We start from the raw sequence: 19,637 nt of genomic DNA on the forward strand, positions 1-19,637 counted from the left end.
CCTATTATTTAATACACTATGCAGCTTTTGCTACGTCGCTACGTCATGTGTTATGTTATTTATGGGCCCCCAACGCTAACACTTTAATAAAATTTAAACTCTGACTTATATAATTTTACGGAACCTTAGACACATGACACATCGCACTAATAAGTGTAGGTTATGTTGATCGTTCTGAAAAGCTGTGCTGAAAAGTATTGACAAAAAAAAGATTTATTTTTGTACCGGCTTAAAAATGTTTTTTATTTTAGTAACAACATGAGTTTAGTTAGAGTTATTTATCCGTTATTTAAGTATCGAACCCAAATTCTATGTTATAACAATGTCTTTTTTCAACAAGTTAAAAGATGCAAAAGTCGACAGTCGGCAATAAGTAAATCAGTAAGGACTGAGTTGGATACAAACGTTAAACCCATAGGCGAAAAGGTGAAAGAAACCACAAAGACTGCTTCATATTTAGGAATCATTTTATTAGGAGTTGGGGTAACTGGAACATTATTTTATGCAGTTTTTCATGAGTTGTTTTCAAGTACAAGTCCCAATAATGTTTATTCTCAAGCAGTCGAAAGGTGTAAGTCAGATGTAAGAATTCAAGATAAATTAGGGCTTCCAATAACAGCATTTGGGAATGAAACAAGTCGAAGACGCAGACAACATGTGAGTCATGTACTTTTTCAAAGGGAAGGAAGGCAGTGTTTAAGGATGAAATTCTTCCTTAAAGGTAGTTTTCATCAAGGAACAGTTCAACTTGAAATGGTTCAGGTAAATAAGTAATTGTTGGTATCACTTGTGGAAATTACTTTATGATGTTGCAGAATGATTCTGGATATTATGAATATCGTTATCTGTTTGTGCAAGTTGATGATCTGTTACAAACTACCATTATTTTAGAAGATAACCGAAACAAATTTTCTTCTTCTACACCATTAACAGAACTTATGTGATAAATTAAAATATGGTTGTAGAAATTATATAAGTGTTTTATTGTTTCTTTTTAAGTGGATTTTCTTCATAAAACAACACTAACCTTCTGCTGAAAATATAACTTTTTATTTTATTGACAAACCAAGAAATTATTATAACGAGTGACTATTAAAATTTTCACTTAGGGTTGGCTATGGATCATTCTTTATTTTACGTTGCACCTTAGACACTGACAAGTTTGACATTATGATTAACATTATAGGTTATGTTTCAATTGTACTGACTGACATTTGTCGTTCGTTCTTGCGTGTGTCTAAAGTAACAGCAAAAATAAAAACTTATTCAAAGCCAACTCCAAGTGAAAATTTTAATAGTCACCCGTTATATATTGCAAGATATTGGACCCAAGCCCACTTCATTATTTGCCAAAATCCTGGCCTGTAATAAATGTTATCCTCAGGATACCTTATTTTTAAATCCATATTGAACTTTCGTGTTTTTCCCAGTGCAAAACTAGTATACACATTTGTCAATGTTGTAGAAACTAAAAAAAAAGTTGCAATTTACAAAAGAAAACAAAGTGTATAATCTTTTTTACTGTTTCTCCTTGAATATTCCTTAATGATGGCATCTAGTTTATAACTGTTTATGTCATTTCCATTACTAATTATAGAGTAATTGTAAAAATTATTTATTTTCCGCTTATGACAAAATAGGGGACTTGTTTGCATAGTTATGACATCCCCAAATATCATATAGTGAGATAACGCCAGAGGTAAGAACATTTGGAAAATAATAGCAGCCTGCATGTGCACTGGACAAATCTATAAGTGATAAAAATGAATTGTTTAACAAATGTTGTGTAATAGTTAATAGGTACATGCAGCTTATATTCCAGTGGCACTACAAGATTTACTGATGTAAGTTGTGTTTCTTCTGGAAGATTAATTTGTAGATTTAAATTAAACTCATCAACTTTATTGTCAAAGTTTTCATCAATCTCTCTTATCTGTAAATAAAATTTGCTATGCAATGATGACTTCTAAAGCATTAAAAAAATACTTTAATAGTGGAGCAGGTATCAAGAAATTCCAAAGTTTGTTCATAGGGTGGCAGTGTACTGCAGGTAATAACTGGTTTACTTAAATTATTTGTAGAAGCAAAAAATATATATTCGCCTCTAAATTTTATGTCTGGTTGTTCATAAAAGACGTCTCGTTTTATCCAAAAACCTACGATGTTATTATGTGACATTAAAAAGCAAAATATATTTACAAATTACTACAACGATGGCCTTACCTTTACTTTTATAAGCAATGACGAAAGGCAACACCACTGTGACTACTCCAAAAGTTAATGCTAACAGTGTTGCTTTTGAGACAAAGGTACTTTTATAAGATATAACAATATTTTTTGAAAAAACTTCCAAAATTACCATGTTGGTTTATCATGCCACACGTTTTTTTAGGTGCACTATTTGTATTTGTTTGTATTACGAACCAAAACCAAACAATTGCGTTGTCACGGTAACAGCTGTAAGCGGGAACATTTTAAATTCTAAAGCGGGACGTAGGTATACCGGGACATTTTTTTTAACACACAAGTGTGTTTTTTAAAACACAAGTTAACACATACATATATGTAATCAAGTAACCAACGTTACGTTAAAATAGCTACTCGACAATGACAAAAAAAAGTCAAGTTGTTTAAATGGCTATTATTATTTGAAATATGAATATGAATTTAAAAAAATCCACTGAAAAAAAATAGACAATGCATTTATACCATGCCAATCAGACCATGAGAAATGCGCGTGACGTATTTTAAGACACTTATCGCGATAGACCAATTCCGTCAATCGGAACAATTTTTAACATTGTTTTAAAATTTAATCTTGAATGACATTTCGACCATTTTTGACAGGTTTGTGGTATTATTGGTTGCATGCAAAGACTTGCAATGCATTGATCGGCGACAATCAAAAACATGTAACGAAAAAGAAAATTGAAAGAATGAAAGAAGATTGACGTTTCACCCTCTCGTAAAAAGAAAAGTACTCGTATATGTATACTGTTACCACCGGTCCTCTGAAGCTGTCGAACTGTCGAATCCATCTTCGGAGCCGGTGTCGATTTGTGGACCGAGGCCGGAGTGACTCTGGAAAGAGCCGGTTGGGTCCCGCTTCTCCAGATGCAGGTCGTCTCGAAGAAGAGCTTCGCCTTTTTGTCCAGCTCGCTTTTACGGAGCCGCCCTTTTTGTAGAGAGAGCAGAGAGGAGTGAACGAAATGATCAAATTTAGAGCCTGAACGCAAGTGAACGAATTTCGGCCGGCGTCCCCTCTTTATAGGAAAATTGGGAGCAAGCGCGACACGAACCGAGCCCGCACATTGGCCGACCAATGAACGGGCAGAGTACCCCGAACAAAACCGGGACACAACGAAAGAAATTAAAAAACTTTGTTTCCAAAAACATTGCTCAATTAAAAAAAGATGCCAGCACTAAGCTGGCTAGATACCTAAATGTTTTCGTATACAGTTCCGGAAGAATCTTTTATCTTTGTTATTTTCGTAGCGGTTTTTGATTTTTTTTTAAAAAGGCAAAATTCTAACACACGCCTTAATTAATTCTTTGAATAATAACCGCAAATTCTCCCTAAAACACGGGATCCCATTTCCTTCCTTATTCCAGATGTACAAAAAATAATCTGAGGATCCCCCGACCGTCGTGGTTAAAAAAGGAAGCTACATGAACAAATACTTCAATATTCCTTACAGTTGCTGTTGCAATAATAATCATCATAGTTTCTGGATCTTATCTTTTTGATTTTGCTTTTGATTCTACTCGTACTTAATCCGTGTCTATTTCTTATTGTATTTTTTTGGAACTCAGCTTCTTAGATCCGTATGTTGTTACATTTGTGTGCTTTCATCTAAGTCCTGAATTGACTGGAACGAAATCTGGAACTGGAACGAAAAGTGGAACTATTTCCATCAATGGAACGGAGCAGCTGGAACTGCTTCGGAACGATTATGTTCACATTTATAAATTTATTCAAGTGTTCATCTTCATCACGTCTACCTAAGTACCTAAGTGATGATCGAAACTATCAGTGTCCAAAACTGAACATGAGGGCGAGTGAACATATTGTTGTAATTTTTAGGATATCGATAGAAGTTCATTAAAATCCGTTAGTCATAAGGAAATGTAGAAGTGTATTTGGTTATGAGTGAATGCTAATAGATTGTTCGGAACGAATTAGATTTAACAGAAAAATTGTCGGTTAGGAGAGAAATTGTGAATCAAAGACTGAGTAGACTTAAGTAAGAATTAGAGTTAAGAGTAATTCGAGTGTATGGAAATAATAAATCATCGTTCATAATAAAGCTAGTGTTTCAATTCAGTGTTCTAAATTGATTAAACATCCTGACAAGAGCAAAGAAGAAAGTATTGCTACAGTTTAATCAAAAGTAAAAATTCAAAGAAAAATATTTGTAACAATATGTAGGTACATTCGTTGGTTACGACTTCGTCAACATCACCTGAACATTTGCAGAGAACGTGTTCTTGTTCTAATTCGCTTTTACTGGCTCTGTGATGTTACGAATTACGATACGTGTCGGTATTTCTTGGAAAACTTTACTAGATCAAGCGCACCGAACTGAACCAGTGTCTGTTTGCGTGGCCTCGCACAAAATCATGTCAGATTAAAAATGTTTTCGAACAAAATCAGAATTAGTTGAATACAAGAGTGCATTTGTGTTGTGTTTATGTTCCATTTAGTTCGCAAACCGTGAATTACGACGAAGTATTGCATTCGCTGAAACGTATCATTCAAACTGAAAGCCCACAAACGTGCGTTTTTTCTTTGATGTATCAACGCTCTTTGAACACGGACGTCGCGTTTGCTGTCCGAATCAAACACTCAAGAACGGTTTAGCGGAGCACGGCACATATGTGTTCTTAGACGAGTGTCCTACAGGTCGCAAAACGTAGCTTGACACCTACTTGAGATGCGCAGATAGAATGAGAAATCCGACTTAGAAGAAAGACCGAAAATCCTCCCACGGTTTCATTTACAGAGGGTCTCTCCCTACTGCTTCCCACAATTTCACTGCGCATCCATTTACCAAGTATCAAGCTACGTTTTGCGACCTATACGTCTGTCATAACGTACTTTTTAACGTCCGTTGTAGAAATACATTGTTGTATGTATATTAGAGATGTCACAGGAGGAGCGTGGGTCATTTTGGACGCAGGTTATTAAGAACATTGATTTCTTGTGTACATATTTATGCTAGAACGTCAAAAAATAGTGGCGCACGTTTAACGCTGTACTGGATCTAGTGCGGCTGTTGTAAATAATAATATGTATACATAGATATAAATCAAATACCTAAAAAAAATATTAAAGTTTCTAATATAATATTAATACAAAACTTCGTATCTTAATACATGTCTCTATAAATCGAAGTAAATATTGAAAAAAATATTTTGTATAAAATAATTATATGTACTTGGTCGAAAACATCGATCCGTTAATTTGTTGTATAAGAATTCTAACGTTATATTGCACTTTAAGTTTAATAATGAAAAGGTTATTTATACTTATGAGAAAACGACCGCCAAACCCAACATAGACTACCTTGTACCGGTCGCCCTCTTTTTAAATGTAGAGCCGGTTTATAAAGTTTTGGAAATATTTTTATCCTACCTCAATGAAAGTCTGAACTTTTTTTTGGAACACTAAAACAATAAATTATGTATTTATAATTAATTAAAAAATAAATATGTAATGGTTTTAAACTTATTAAATGTAAGGTTTTAATGAAAACATTTAACTTTTATATTGCATTATTGTTGACTATTATTATTAATTTTATGGTGATGAAATTTTTGACGACTTTTAATACCCTACTGCACGTTATAAGTTTTATCAATTGATCATTGTCACAAACCCACATTTTTCTGTGGTTTATTGTGAAATTTTTCATTTCTTGCAGTCTTTGTGATCATTATTTCTCAGAATTTTACGTTTCCTCACAATTACCTAAGTACATGTTGATATAAAATAACTCTCCGGACGTATGAGACATCGGCATTGGTAAAGATGATTAACTTTCTCGCTCCATAAATTGCTACTGACATACTTAAATCATGTATTATTTGGTTTTTCCATTTATCGAAGGATATGGTAAATTCAGGAAAATATTGCTTAACTTTAACCTAATTAGGGCACTGAATAGTTATTTGGAGATTAGTACATACATTTTATTTTTTAGTGCCAAAAATATAAATTATTTAGATAACTAAATCAAATTGTGTGTCAGTTCATTTGCTTTAATTATTTTATTTCAAAAATTTATCAATACCAGGAAAACAGTACGAACTTGGATAACCTTTCACACACATTAAGAGAATTTTTATTATCAAGTGCACAACGAACACTAGAGTTCTAACAATCTAACAAATTAAATTTTTGGTTGTAAAAATACTATAATAAAAAATGTATTTAATTAGTAAGTAATATATGGAATATATTTTTACCACTGCTTAGAATGCTGCTATGCAAATTTCTTGAAATAAAATATTATTTGTTTATATTTCCCTGTCTAACTACTTGTTGAATTTTCATTGTATCGCCGGCGGGATTTTGATTATTCACCAACAACACGTGTACATATATTCGTATATAAAACAGCCAGTGTTGTAAGAGGAGTTAGTAGTGTTTTGGATAAAGAGCACAGGACATATTGCAGTGTTCATAGGTAAATTTACAATTAAATGTTTTTATATTAATCGCCGGGTGGTGGAGGGATAGTAGAACAGTAATTTAATAATATAAAATTTTTGTAAAGCTTTTTTTTCGAAAATATCATAATTTCATCATTAATTTCATAGCAAGTTATTTACAAAATACTTTAATTTTTTATTCTGTTGCACTATATTAGTTCCACATTTCTGATTAAATTATTCACGATGAACTGCCTAGGCTTTGATTATTTCATCAGTAGATTTTAATACTTATATACATGCTGATTTTTTCCCCTTTTCTCTGACTCATATGCTCAGATCATTGTATATTTAAGGCTATTTTATACCCGTATGTAATTCATGAGGATTTTAAAATCTGTATTGAACTTTTGTATTTTTGGGTATTCAGTGAAGTAATAAGAGTGATACCGATAACACTGTTAGATTTAGACGTGTCCAAAACAACAAACAACAAACAAAATTGTCGAAACCGTAGAGGCTAATAAATAATTTGGACCTTTATTAATCTTTACTGATACTTAGGTACTAGGAAAATTGGAATGATTAGTATTATATTCTGTGTTTTGAAAGTAGGTGAGTGTAGAACAAACTAAGACTAAATAAATTAGAAATTAATATGAAATGTGGTATTTAAATTAGTAAAATATTTAGGACGTATGCACAGAATCGTATGTTACACAATTTTAACCACATATTTAAATCACGTAGATGAATGTGAGCAAAAGAAGGCTACTTATATGGCGTCATTGCATATAATTTAAATAAAAACAATTGTTGTATAAAAGAATATTTACTTCAGTCCAAAAAATGTTAATGCATACACATTTGTTGAAATGAAGATTAAAGTGATTTATTGTTATTTGTATACATAAACAACAAAAAAAAAAAACACATAGCATACCTATTTAATATCTTGTTTATACAATTGTTAAAAAAAACTCAATCTTATCATGTATCTTGCAGATTATGCATATTTTACATACATATTCATAATATGTAATTAATGAACAAATTTTCCAATTTAACTGAAAAAAAATGTGTATGTATATACAGGCTGTATTTGAAGTACATGTGTTAATTTTAACCAGTGGAAGAACTCGTCAATTTATTAAACATTTTGCAAAATTCGCAAAAGTTTTCCTAGATTTCTGCTCCCCAATTTTTACCAAAAGAGTTGTGTTCTGTGATTAACTATAATTAAGTATTTAATGTTTTCTATAACAATGTAACTTTTTTGACAAGGTTTCTTTTCTGTCACAACAGAAAATTTTCGCCCTTACCCATAGGCGGATATACATTTTGATGGCTAATTTATTCCAAATTCAAATAGAAAAAAACGTTGCATTTAACAAGCTCTGCTACGGGTTAAAATTAACACACGCATTTAAGTTACACTCTGGAGTTACTATAAGGCTTTTCTTTGTATATATTATCAGGATCTTTATAGGAGACACTAATTTATTGCTTGTGTATAATGAGCTAATTGAGCTAATTGAGCTAATAAGTAGGTAATTATTAACTTTTTGCACTGGATTCGAGTTAATTAAATACGCATAATGTCCAGTATTAATTTGCTGAAACAAAAAGTAATAAATATTATTTTTGAAATAAATTCGTTAGTTACATGTTTAAACCGTGGAAGTTTTTCGCTCTAATAACAAATGACACAATCAAACAGAATACCTGCCAAGCGGCCTGCCAAGCAAATATATCGACTGCCAACATCAAAAGCAACTCTTGTGAACCAGTCCCAATTTCAACAGTTTGCAAAATGGAACCCATCGAAGTGCTGTCAACTGAATTTTATCCCAAGGATAACGCAAGAGAAAATCGCACTGAAGAATATGATCTGGTTAACAATGCTGATTTTGCAACACCTATCTTCCGAAGAGGATGCAATTTTTCCTTTGCAATACGGTTTAATCGCGACTTTGATGAAATTAATGACATAGTGCGTGTCAGTTTTGGATTTGGTAAGTAAAATAATTCTTCAAAAACATTAGTATTCTGCAAAAAAGTATTTACGATGTTGTTTATCATTTCGTGAGAAATAAATCAAGCGAATTTTAACGTGCCACGATTTTCGATAAATAACCCAATGAAGGTCGCGATGTGTTGAGAATAATCATTATTAGTAACTATTTTGTGTTTGGCGGATTTCGGTCTCTTAAAAAGTAAAGAGTTGCGGAATAAATTAATGTAATAAGTAAAATAACTGTGTAATTGTCACGAACAAGAAAATTTTAGGGCCAAAACCCAATGTGCTCAAAGGAACAAGAGCAATTTTACCAGTATTAACAAGACAAAAAGTGTTACCAAGAAATGTGAATATATGGTCAGCTTGTGTTACAAGGATAGATGGGAGTGTCATAATGTTACAAGTTCATATACCCCCAAATGTTCAAGTTGGCATTTGGAAATGTTCAATTCAGACCAATATTTCTGGCAGACGTGACAAGCGTTATGATTACAAAGTAAGTCAACAAATCAACAATTCAATTGAAAATAAGTATGTGCTTAGTTAAATAGCAAAGAAAATAATTCAAAATTTTAGGCTGAAGATGACATTTACATACTTTTCAATCCATGGTGTGAAGACGATGGCGTTTACATGCCAAATGAAGATGAAAAGAAGGAATACATTTTAAACGAAAATGGAAAAATTTGGTGTGGTACATTTAAGAAACCTGTTGGAAAACACTGGATTTTTGGACAATTTGATGACATAGTCTTACCAGCAGCGGTTTTTCTGATGGAAAAATCTGGATTAGCTCCCGCGGATAGAGGATCTCCAGTTTTAGTATCAAGAGCTATTTCTGCCGTGGTACGTACATGCCATAAAATGTTTGCTTTAAAACTGGTTGCAAGTTTTACATTTTTAACAATAGATTAATTCTGTCGACGACGATGGTCTCTTAGAAGGAAAATGGGACGGAGATTACAGCGACGGTACTTCCCCCCACGCCTGGACTGGTTCCACAGCCATCATGGATCAGTATCTTCGTACTGGAGGAATTTCGGTGAAGTACGGCCAGTGTTGGGTATTCTCAGCTGTTACAGTCACAGTATGTCGAGCGTTGGGAATTCCTTGCCGTTCGGTGACCAACTATGTGTCTGCTCATGACACAAATTGTTCTTTAACTGTTGACAAGTAATTCTTACCGGAAACATTTCCTCCCTAGATTACGAAAACGTGTTTACAGGTATTTTGATTTATTTGGTAACAAAATTGAAAATGGACCGGAAGGTGACTGCAACGACTCGTGCTGGAATTTTCACGTTTGGAATGATGTCTGGATGACGAGACCAGATTTGCCATCAGGTTACGGTGGTTGGCAGATAATCGATGCGACTCCACAAGAACAAAGCGATAAGATATTCAGGTGTGGACCTGCATCTGTGGAAGCTGTACGCAAAGGAGTTGTTGGTTATTTGTATGACACTCCTTTTGTCTTTTCTGAAGTGAACGCTGACATTGTCCATTTTCAAGAAGACGAAAATTCCGACTGGGGTTTTTCACGACTATCCATTAATCAGTATCAGTAAGTAATTTGATTAATTATAGTTTTTCAATTTTATTTTATATTATGATGTAGTGTGGGTCGCAAGATTTTGACCAAGCGTATTGATATAACTGACGAAAAGCGTGATTCAGATAAGTGGGACGTCACTTCGTTGTATAAGAATCCTGAAGGAACTGAAGCTGAAAGATTAGCTGTGTACAATGCAATAAAAGGCATACCAAAAGCTCAGCACCTTTACGACTTTCCTAATAAAGGTGAAGAAGACGTTTTTTTCGATTTAATTGACATCGACTCAATCCCGTTTGGTGAAAGTTTTGAAGTTGTTGTCAAAATTGAGAATAGATCTAACGAACAACGCACTATAAGCGCTGTCTTATCGGCAAGCTCAGTTTTTTACACTGGAGTTACTGCAAATTGTCTTAAAAAATCGCAAGACACATTTTCTGTAAATCCTGGCCAGAAAGAAAATGTCCGAATTACAATAACATCAAACGAGTATTTAGATAAGTTAGTTGATCACAGCCTGATTAAAATTTACGCCATCGCCAATGTAAAGGAAACTAAACAAACATGGAGTGAAGAGGACGATTTCACGTTAACTAAACCCGAAATGGTTATACAACTTAGTGGTCCTTGCAAAGTGGGAGAAGATTGCACCGTTAACTTTAGGTAATTTCATTGGTATATTTTTAAACTTACGGTCGCCAAAATTTTTTTGTATGCAACTCGTTAGTAAAGTATCATTTTTTTACTCTGCGGATTGCGCACTCGCTTCGCTCGTGCGGCAAATTTTCCTTCTCATAAAAAAATATTACTTTACTCGCTTCTTACACAAACAACTATTACATTAATTAAATTCTTTTTTAAGTTTTCAAAATCCGCTGTCAGTTCCACTAGTTGAATGCAGTTACACTGTAGAAGGACCAGGTCTACAAAAACCAAAAACTGTTAGACATGGTGACGTTCAACCCAATGAAGTTGTTTATCTAACAGAAACTTTTAAGGCTAAGCGTGTTGGTGAACGCTTAATTGTTGCGAATTTTACTTCCAAACAAATACAAGGCATTTCTGGTACTGTTAAAGTTACTGTGCAGTAAACGTTACTACACATTTATCAGCTAGCTTGTAAGCTGTTACGAATTTCACTCAATTAATACAAAAATTCAATTAATTTATGGTCATATACAGGGTGATTCTGAAATAAGTTTGGAAAAAAATGTGGAGTATCCGTGACACAAAATAATTCTGCGTAAATCACTTTTGGGGGTGAAATCAAAAGGATTTTCGACGCCTTTGATTGCTATTTTCAATACAAGTGATTAAATGCACATTTGCTCATGCGTGTTGAATCTGATTTTTTTCGTGATCATAAAATAGAGAATTTTTCCAGAAGTTTACCCTAAGCAATTTCACGTTTCAATTGAAATCTAAATAACAGGTTAAAAATTTAAATAAGGACAAGCTTTAGTTATTAATATTGAGAAAGTATTTTAAAAACAGATTAAGAAAACTTTCAGTACAACATATTTGGCGCCCTCTATCGACAAACTCGCAAAACCTTCATTTTGCTCACTAGTGAGAAAATATTTTTTCCTCACATCAAATAATGAACAAAGACCGCTGAAATTTAATGATAATGTAAAGAAATTTTTGTCTATAACTTTTTCTATCATCATCAATTACCGGTTTTTTTCTAAACTTATTTCAGAATCATCCAGTATTTTATACAGACACTTTTTTGAAATTTACTAGGTTTTTGTGTTGCCTTAATGTTCATAATTCCATTTTTTTTAATTCGTCAACATTGCTGTTTTCTTTCTTTCTACTTTAACTTATGTTGTTGTCCGTTTCATGCCTATACTATACGTAATATACATACATAAACACATTTCACATAATGAACCACTACATTTTTGTATTTAAAAAAAATTAAGTTACAAATAAATGAAACACCATTAAATGCATGATTGTTATTATATCGTTATATTCTTCTCATTATGTATGTTTTAATTAAAAATTTAATCAATTATGTATAGATATAGATTTAAGAAGTATGTATATGTATATGAGATATAAATAAATGATTACAAAATTTTAAAATTATCTGTGGAACCGTTTAATCAATCATCCCAATTATAATTATCGTTACGTGAACTTGCTCTTTGACATCTATTTTCACTCGAAAGAATTAGCACTAATCACGAATTTTGCTTTTAAAAAACGTGTCATGTTTTAGTTAAATTAGTGTTATTCTATCAGTAAATAAAATGATTCATGTTGACCTATCCCCACTTCGTGAAAACGTGTTCGCTTCTGTTCAACATTTCGAGTCAAGAGTCAACAACTGATGTGTGTTGCATTCAAACCGAGCACATGGTAAGGTTTGTCCAAAAAAAAATAAGTCTAATAATAAGTGTAATATATATTAATGTAAAATAAAATTAAGTACAATGGGAAAATTAAAGTGTCCCAGTTGGTGCAATTGCGTTCCATGTTTCCGAGCGAAATTTACACCAAACCATGACACCCCTTTGCAACCACTGCCAAAGCCCAAAGAAGCAGGTAAGAGGCCCTTCTATGCATTTATAAAAAAAAAAGAAATCCTTATTCCGGTCACAATTTTTCCAACTAATTAAAATTAATTTGTTTACATAGGGCGTTGCGTATTTATCACATAGTTGATGAAATGTAGGAATTTCGCGTTAAAATATTGAAGGCAAACACAATCACCAAGCTGAAAATAGCATTACTAAAGAGATTTACGGCATAATTTCAGCCACATGAAGGCTTTTAAGAATATCTCTGTTTACATTCATTAATTTATTCCAAATGTAACTGAAAATAGTTCAAGGAGCTTTCACTTTACTTGCACACTTGTTTAAGAAAATTAGAGGATAAAAATATGTGAAATTAAATATGTAAACGTGTTGCGAAAACGAAAAATTATTAATGAAAAAGTAAAAATAGAACGTACCACAACAATACAAAAAACAATTTAGAAACTATTCATCAGAATAGCTTCTTTGGAAATGTTTCCTTTTATTTTAATTCTCGTCTAGTTCTTGATATCAAAATTACTTCGGATTTTTAAACACCATCTACATATCACATAATGAGTAATAAAACTAGCATTCCTGACACGCAAAGGACACTATGAAATGTAGATAAATACATTATTATGTAAACAACGAAATAAAAGGAATTCGAATAGACGCATTCACGAGAGAACATTTCAAGGTAAACTTCTTGATCCTCGTATTGACTACCAAGAGAGACGCAACCTAAATCAAAAGTAATCTACTGATAATTGTTAAAGATATTCACTATTTTTTACTAGAAGTTTTATCTTACAAAGAATGAGTAGGAGTACAAAGAAGAGGGTAAGAGATTACGCAGATACTTGGATTTTGAATGAAAGATCCCGATGGTTTGTAATAAATGAATCAATCTCGACCACGTAAACCACAAAATGGTCATTCAAATATTACGTCATTACATGCATACAATCATATTGTAGGATGAATTATATCATTGAACGAGTTAGCTGGAATTAACTAATCTAAATAGTGTTTTTCATAAATTCATCACCACAATGCTTTTATCAATGACTCGATTGCATTTAGGATTTAAAAAAAGATGACTGGATTGTGTTTAAATGTAGACTCAAAACAAACACCATGCAATTCTTGTAAGCAAATGTCGCTTCTTGTTAGTCCGTTTTGTGATATTTTTAAAGCATGGACTCATGATGATGTAAGATATATTTACACGGAAACGTTTTTTTATTACTGTAATAAATGCACTAATTTGATATGTACAGAAGTGCAGTTGGTTTGATATAAGCATTTGTGATTAGCATTTATAATTTGTATGTAAAAATGCAAACAGTGAATGAACGTCTGTAGCATCTTTAAAATATGAGTCAAACACATTTTCCTTTCGTTGGCGTCTCGGTATCAAGGTTAAATACTTGACCTAGTCCCAAATTAAATATAAAATAATAGCACTAATAAGTGCCGTATCACCACACCTATTAGTAAATATAAAAAGTAAAATTAAACGTTGTTAGTTTCATTATGTGACCTTAATTATTTTCGCATTGAAATTTATTTTTTATTTCCTAATCTACTTATTTTAGAAGAAACGGAAGATGGCTTGCCTTTTATTGACGCCAAAGACGAATCAGATGTTTTAATTATACGAAAAATCGATCCGTGCAATATAATCAACGGCATCTCTCATCATACGTCAAAATTCGAAATGATGAACCGCCAGTTCGAACCTCAACTGGTTGTAAGGCGAGGGCAAAGTTTTAGACTGGACATCACTTTGAACAGACCATACAATGAAGAAAAAGATGGGGTGTCTTTTATATTCACAGTAGATGGTAATAAGAGTCGTAGTTATAGGTGTTGGATTTTCTCATGGGCTGTGACCTTGGAAATATCTGCGCGAAAGCGAAGCGATAAACTAGTGAAAAATGTGTAAATGAAAACTGGAAACGTCGACTACTTTCAAATTCAAATACGTACAAATAGACGAGAGAGAGTCGGTTTGTAGCGATATTCGTCGTTTGCACAGATATGACTCATAGCCCACGAGAAAATCCAAGACCTCTACCGTATTTTATGGGTTTATTGTATTTTGCATGTATTTTAGATGATGAAAAACCGAATTATGGCCATGGGACTCTAGTCGCTGTTCCTTTATTGAAAAGAGCCGATCGACACTTATCGTGGAATGTAGTACTAGAAAATGCGGTCGAGAACACCATTACAGTTCAAGTCACAACTGCTTCAGATGCAGTAGTAGCCAAATGGCACATGGAAGTCGATACTAAAATAATAAACGATGGGGCTTACAGTTACAGTTGGGACACAGGAATTTACATTCTTTTTAATCCGTGGTGTAAACACGATCAGGTTTACATGAAAGCGGAAGAGTGGCGAGATGAGACCGTTCTTAATGATGTGGGAATCATTTGGAGAGGAACAGCCAATCGAATGCGGCCAGTTATATGGAAATACGATCAATTTGAAAAAGATATTTTGGAATGTTCTCTTTATTTGATCAGAGTTGTGGGAAGAGTGAAAAATGCGTACAGAGCTGATCCTGTTAGAACTACGAGAGCTTTAGCAGCCGCCGTGAATTCTGCCGATGATTTAGGAGCAGTGATGGGTAATTGGTCTGAAGATCATAGCGGGGGGACTCCACCAACTAAATGGTTGGGCAGCAAGGAAATCTTGCAAAAGTACTACAAGAAAAAGAAACCAGTTAAATATGGACAGTGTTGGATTTTTTCTGGAGTTTTGGCCACAAGTACCGTATTTGTTTCAAAGTAAGATAGGACCAAACAAAACGAATTGATATTTTAGTTTGTCGGGCCGTTGGTATCCCTGCTCGAGCAGTTACAAATTATTCATCAGCACACGACACCCAGAGTTCATTAACTGTTGATTATTTTATGGATGAGAAAGGTTCCGTGATGGAAGAGTTAAACTCTGATTCCATTTGGAATTTCCATGTATGGGATGAAGTGTGGATGCAGAGACCTGATCTGGGGAGAGATTATGGTGGTTGGCAAGCAGTGGACGCTACTCCGCAAGAACTCAGTGAAGAAATGTATCGAGTTGGTCCAACTTCGATTTTTGCAATCAAGCAAGGAGAGGTTCTAAGACCTTATGATGGTGCTTTTCTATATGCCGAAGTTAACGCTGACAAGGTAATTTTGAAGTTATGTGTCGGTGTTTGTTCATTTCCTGTAATGGAATGAAGTCACTATTCTAATTTGCTTAAACGTAGCAAGTGGGTACAAGAATGTCATTTTTCATCACCGTTATGTCATCACGGTTAATTTGTAGTGGGTGTTTTTACAGCAATTGAATTTACTATATGTCATCGATTATAAGTAGCATTTTTATTAGGTATTTTGGCGATATGCTGGCCCAACGAAACCCTTGAAACTTTTGCGTAAAGACGTCTATGGAGTTGGGAAACAAATAAGTACAAAAGCTCCCGGAAGATTTGATCGGGAAGATATCACAAGTTCATACAAGTATCCAGAAAAATCTCACGAAGAGAGGACCACAATGCTGCGAGCGTTACGTCAGTCGGAGAATTTGTTTTCGCGTTATTATCTAAATGAAGATTTCAATGATGTCCACTTTAATTTTGAATTAAGAGATGACATTAAAATAGGACAACCATTCGACGTAAGCTTGGTAATGAAAAATCGGAATAAAGTTGTGGATTACAAGATAAGCATCATCTTGCGGGTAGAAGTGGTAACTTATCGTGGTAAAGTGGGCGAAAATGTGAAGAAAGAAGACTACAACATAACCGTCAAAGCAGATTCCACTTACGAAGTCAAGATGAAAGTAACTTACGAAGAATACGCAAAACGGGTTGTCGACCAATGTGCTTTCATAATATCTTGTTTGGCTACTGTCGAAGATACTAAATTTGAATACTACGCGCAAGATGATTTCAGGGTTCGTAAACCTGACATCAAAATCGTTTTGCAAGATAAGCCTGTTGAAAATAAAGAAGTGACGGCAGATATTTTTGTGGAAAATCCTTTACCGGTGCCTTACAAGAAAGGAGAATTCACTATTGAAGGACCTGGAATCGAGAAGAATATCAAAATCAAAGTTAAGAACAATGTCCCTCCGGGAGAGACCGCTAAAGGACAATTCAAGTTTACTCCACCTAGAACTGGACGTCATACAATTGCTGCCAAATTTGTTTCCAAAGAAATTGATGATGTTGACGGATTTCTCGTTATTATGGTGGAACCAAGTAAAGAAGAAAATGGAAGTAGACTCTAGAAAATTAGACTGAATTAAAATACCTACGGCTGGCTTGATTGTTAACAATGTATGTTGCTCTTTTAGAAGTTTCCCTGGAGAAGATAAATATAATGGTTTTCGATAATGTAGGTACGTGCGCCACAGGTAGTACAAACTGATTTAGAAATGAACGTAAAAAATTGTATTTATGTAATACATACATATATTAATAACGTAACACATACAGATTACATCCAAATTATATTTAAATATATAATAAAATTGTTCCACAATAGTTATTGACTAACCAATTACACAGTTTTAATTAAGTGAACTGGTTTAACAGAAATCAATAAAATATTTAATATGTATTTTGCATACTTACGGCAAAAGTGTATAAAATATAACATACAACTGAAATTGCTAAAATTTGCTATGGAACTGGTTAAAATTAAAAACTAAGCAACCACGTAAGCTTAGTCTGTATCGTGAGCTAAAAAAATAATGAAACAATAAAAAAAATATGAGTCTAATTTATTTTTGTATTGTTTTTGTCAGTATTAATAAAATATTTTAAGATTTACAAGGAATTATCATGTTCAGTATAATTTTACAAATCAAAGAAGTGTAATTTTGTCATAAATTTTTCTGTACCTTTGGATTTTATGTTTATTTTCTGTTTCTATGTATCTCTGACGATTATTCAGCATATTTGTGTAATTTAACAGTGCAAATGTAAAGAAAAGAATAAATTCCTTAATTTTATTATTTGCACTCTTTATTTTGTCTGACTTTCTTTAAGCATGTATTATTATTTATCTTTATATGTATGCTTCTGTGTAAAACTAAATGTTTTTATGAAATTGAATAAAATAGTTCCGTTTTATAGTGAAGAGTTGTTTATCGGTATAGCAGCAGAAAACGTATCTACGATTACACTTTAATAGCATTCTAGAATCTAGAATCACAATTCGTGTAAGACTGGGGCGGGAAGCAATGTAATTTCCAAAAAATGCCTGACCTGAACAAGACCCATGGTCAATTATTAAGGTAAGAGAAGTAGGGAAATTAAAATTTTATTGATATGAAATTTAAATTTTAATGTAGATATTAGCAAAAATTATTCCAATGCATAATGTACAGTTTTATAACCTCTACATGACGAAAAGTATAGTAGAACACAATTTTTTTAGTGTTGCGTCTTCCTAAGTGTTCGACTATTCAGCGCTAGAGGGCAACAGTGATTCGTTAGGTAATGCTTAGGTTCAATTTGCTGCAATTAATAAATTAACGTTTTACAAATATATGCAGAAGTTATAGTGAGATGTTTATTTACAATCTCACAATTTAAAATTTTAGTTTAGTAGGTACAGTTGGTTGCAAAAAAAACGGAAACTGTCAGAATAAAATTGAGACATTTTTACAATTTTTTCATAGTGTGAAACCTTCTTACGAGAGATAGGTTAGAATTATAGTCAAAATTGAATGACATTTTAAAAAATTATTTGATATGTATTGTCAAGTAAACAATTAATTGGCAAATGGACAAAACCAAATTTACATTAGGAAAATTTTCACTTTCCGTTTTTTTTTGCAACCAACTGTACATCGTTTTACATTTTTTGGGTGAATAAATTACAATTTTTGCAGCCTTTAAGTGGTGAAGACCACTTGTATACATTGTTGTATTACATTTATTTTGATATCTGATGCAAATAGTTATAGAACTGCACACGCCATCTGTTACAATCTACTTTCTTACTAAATTTCAAAATATGCTTTTGTTTTAATTGAAAGTTTCAGTTTAAACTGAATTGTATTTTTTACGTCATTAAACAATTAATGAAATCAATAATTAAAACTAAGTTATTTCTTGAAGAAATAAATACCTTGTGCATTGCTTTTTTATTCTGCATACATATGCTCGTACAGTTGGAAATAATGTTCTTACTACCTTATGTGTATGTCGTGCGATATGCATTATAATATGTAAACCAAAGTATGTATCTTCAATAAGTGAATATACCGAAAATGTGGTTAAACATTTTAAATTTAAGTTAATTCCATCCCCAACGAGACGCTTCTCGAAGCGCTAATAAATCGAATACACAGAGCCCGCAAGAGCGTGTAAGAATACTTACTGTGAATGAAAAAATTAAAAAATTATAACAACATTTTTAGCATCTTTTTGCACGTACTTTTCACAATTGGTCTGAAGATCCTAGGGTTTTAATATTTTGATGTATAAACTGTATAAACGACAGTCAGAAAACCCGAATGCGAGACAGTAAGGTTAGGAAGTTCTTTGTTGACGTTTCATGTACCTAAACGTGTGTGCATTCATAATGGTTCATAACGAAATGCCTACAAGGAATCTGACGAATGCTGCAGTGTCTTGAAATGTCGTAGTGAAGCATTTCAATCGAAGAAGACATGCGGTTTCATTTCTGAGACTGACTATTACAAATCTCGATCACAAGATGTATCATAAAATTGCAAGTTTAATGTATAAGTAAGTATTTATTTCATATACCTACGTATTTGCTTTTATGAAATTTCGAATTATGAAAATATCATTAATCAGTAACTTTATGTTTATGATACATATTTTTAGAGTCAAAATGTTAAT

The 19,637-nt window shown here is 32.9% G+C and overlaps 4 protein-coding genes across 6 annotated transcripts; 3 read left to right on the plus strand and 1 right to left on the minus strand.

The window, feature by feature from the left end:
• Window positions 1-10: 10 nt before the first annotated feature.
• On the plus strand, window positions 11-976 carry LOC138130151 (mitochondrial import inner membrane translocase subunit Tim21). 2 transcript variants are annotated; one of them, XM_069046543.1, is made up of 3 exons: window positions 11-194; window positions 252-762; window positions 816-976. In XM_069046543.1, the coding sequence occupies exons 1-3, from the start codon at window positions 163-165 to the stop codon at window positions 942-944; spliced, it is 672 nt and encodes a 223-aa protein (XP_068902644.1). In that variant the 5' UTR covers window positions 11-162; the 3' UTR covers window positions 945-976. The 2 variants fall into 2 exon arrangements, with proteins under 2 accessions (XP_068902644.1, XP_068902645.1); XM_069046544.1 differs by having other exon boundaries at window positions 39-181.
• Window positions 977-1,298: 322 nt separating this feature from the next.
• Window positions 1,299-3,518, minus strand: LOC138130256 (transmembrane protein 231). Its single transcript, XM_069046686.1, has 6 exons — window positions 3,002-3,518; window positions 2,224-2,457; window positions 1,987-2,156; window positions 1,805-1,933; window positions 1,523-1,748; window positions 1,299-1,468 (listed from the first exon to the last, which is right to left on the minus strand). Exons 2-6 carry the CDS (start codon window positions 2,360-2,362, stop codon window positions 1,299-1,301), a joined length of 834 nt encoding a protein of 277 aa, XP_068902787.1. The 5' UTR covers window positions 2,363-2,457; window positions 3,002-3,518.
• Window positions 3,519-6,360: 2,842 nt separating this feature from the next.
• On the plus strand, window positions 6,361-12,782 carry LOC138130141 (hemocyte protein-glutamine gamma-glutamyltransferase-like). The gene is made up of 8 exons (XM_069046528.1): window positions 6,361-6,689; window positions 8,375-8,669; window positions 8,944-9,170; window positions 9,251-9,520; window positions 9,585-9,847; window positions 9,900-10,238; window positions 10,293-10,889; window positions 11,089-12,782. Exons 2-8 carry the CDS (start codon window positions 8,468-8,470, stop codon window positions 11,315-11,317), a joined length of 2,127 nt encoding a protein of 708 aa, XP_068902629.1. The 5' UTR covers window positions 6,361-6,689; window positions 8,375-8,467; the 3' UTR covers window positions 11,318-12,782.
• Tg (Transglutaminase) lies at window positions 12,641-17,901 on the plus strand. 2 transcript variants are annotated; one of them, XM_069046523.1, is made up of 5 exons: window positions 12,641-12,782; window positions 14,359-14,607; window positions 14,880-15,539; window positions 15,596-15,942; window positions 16,145-17,901. In XM_069046523.1, exons 1-5 carry the CDS (start codon window positions 12,671-12,673, stop codon window positions 17,045-17,047), a joined length of 2,271 nt encoding a protein of 756 aa, XP_068902624.1. In that variant the 5' UTR covers window positions 12,641-12,670; the 3' UTR covers window positions 17,048-17,901. The 2 variants fall into 2 exon arrangements, with proteins under 2 accessions (XP_068902624.1, XP_068902625.1); XM_069046524.1 differs by having other exon boundaries at window positions 14,362-14,607.
• The last annotated feature ends 1,736 nt before the right edge of the window (window positions 17,902-19,637 follow it).

Source organism: Tenebrio molitor, chromosome 5 (assembly GCF_963966145.1).
Source record: "Tenebrio molitor chromosome 5, icTenMoli1.1, whole genome shotgun sequence".
NCBI classification, from domain to species: Eukaryota; Metazoa; Arthropoda; class Insecta; order Coleoptera; family Tenebrionidae; genus Tenebrio; species Tenebrio molitor.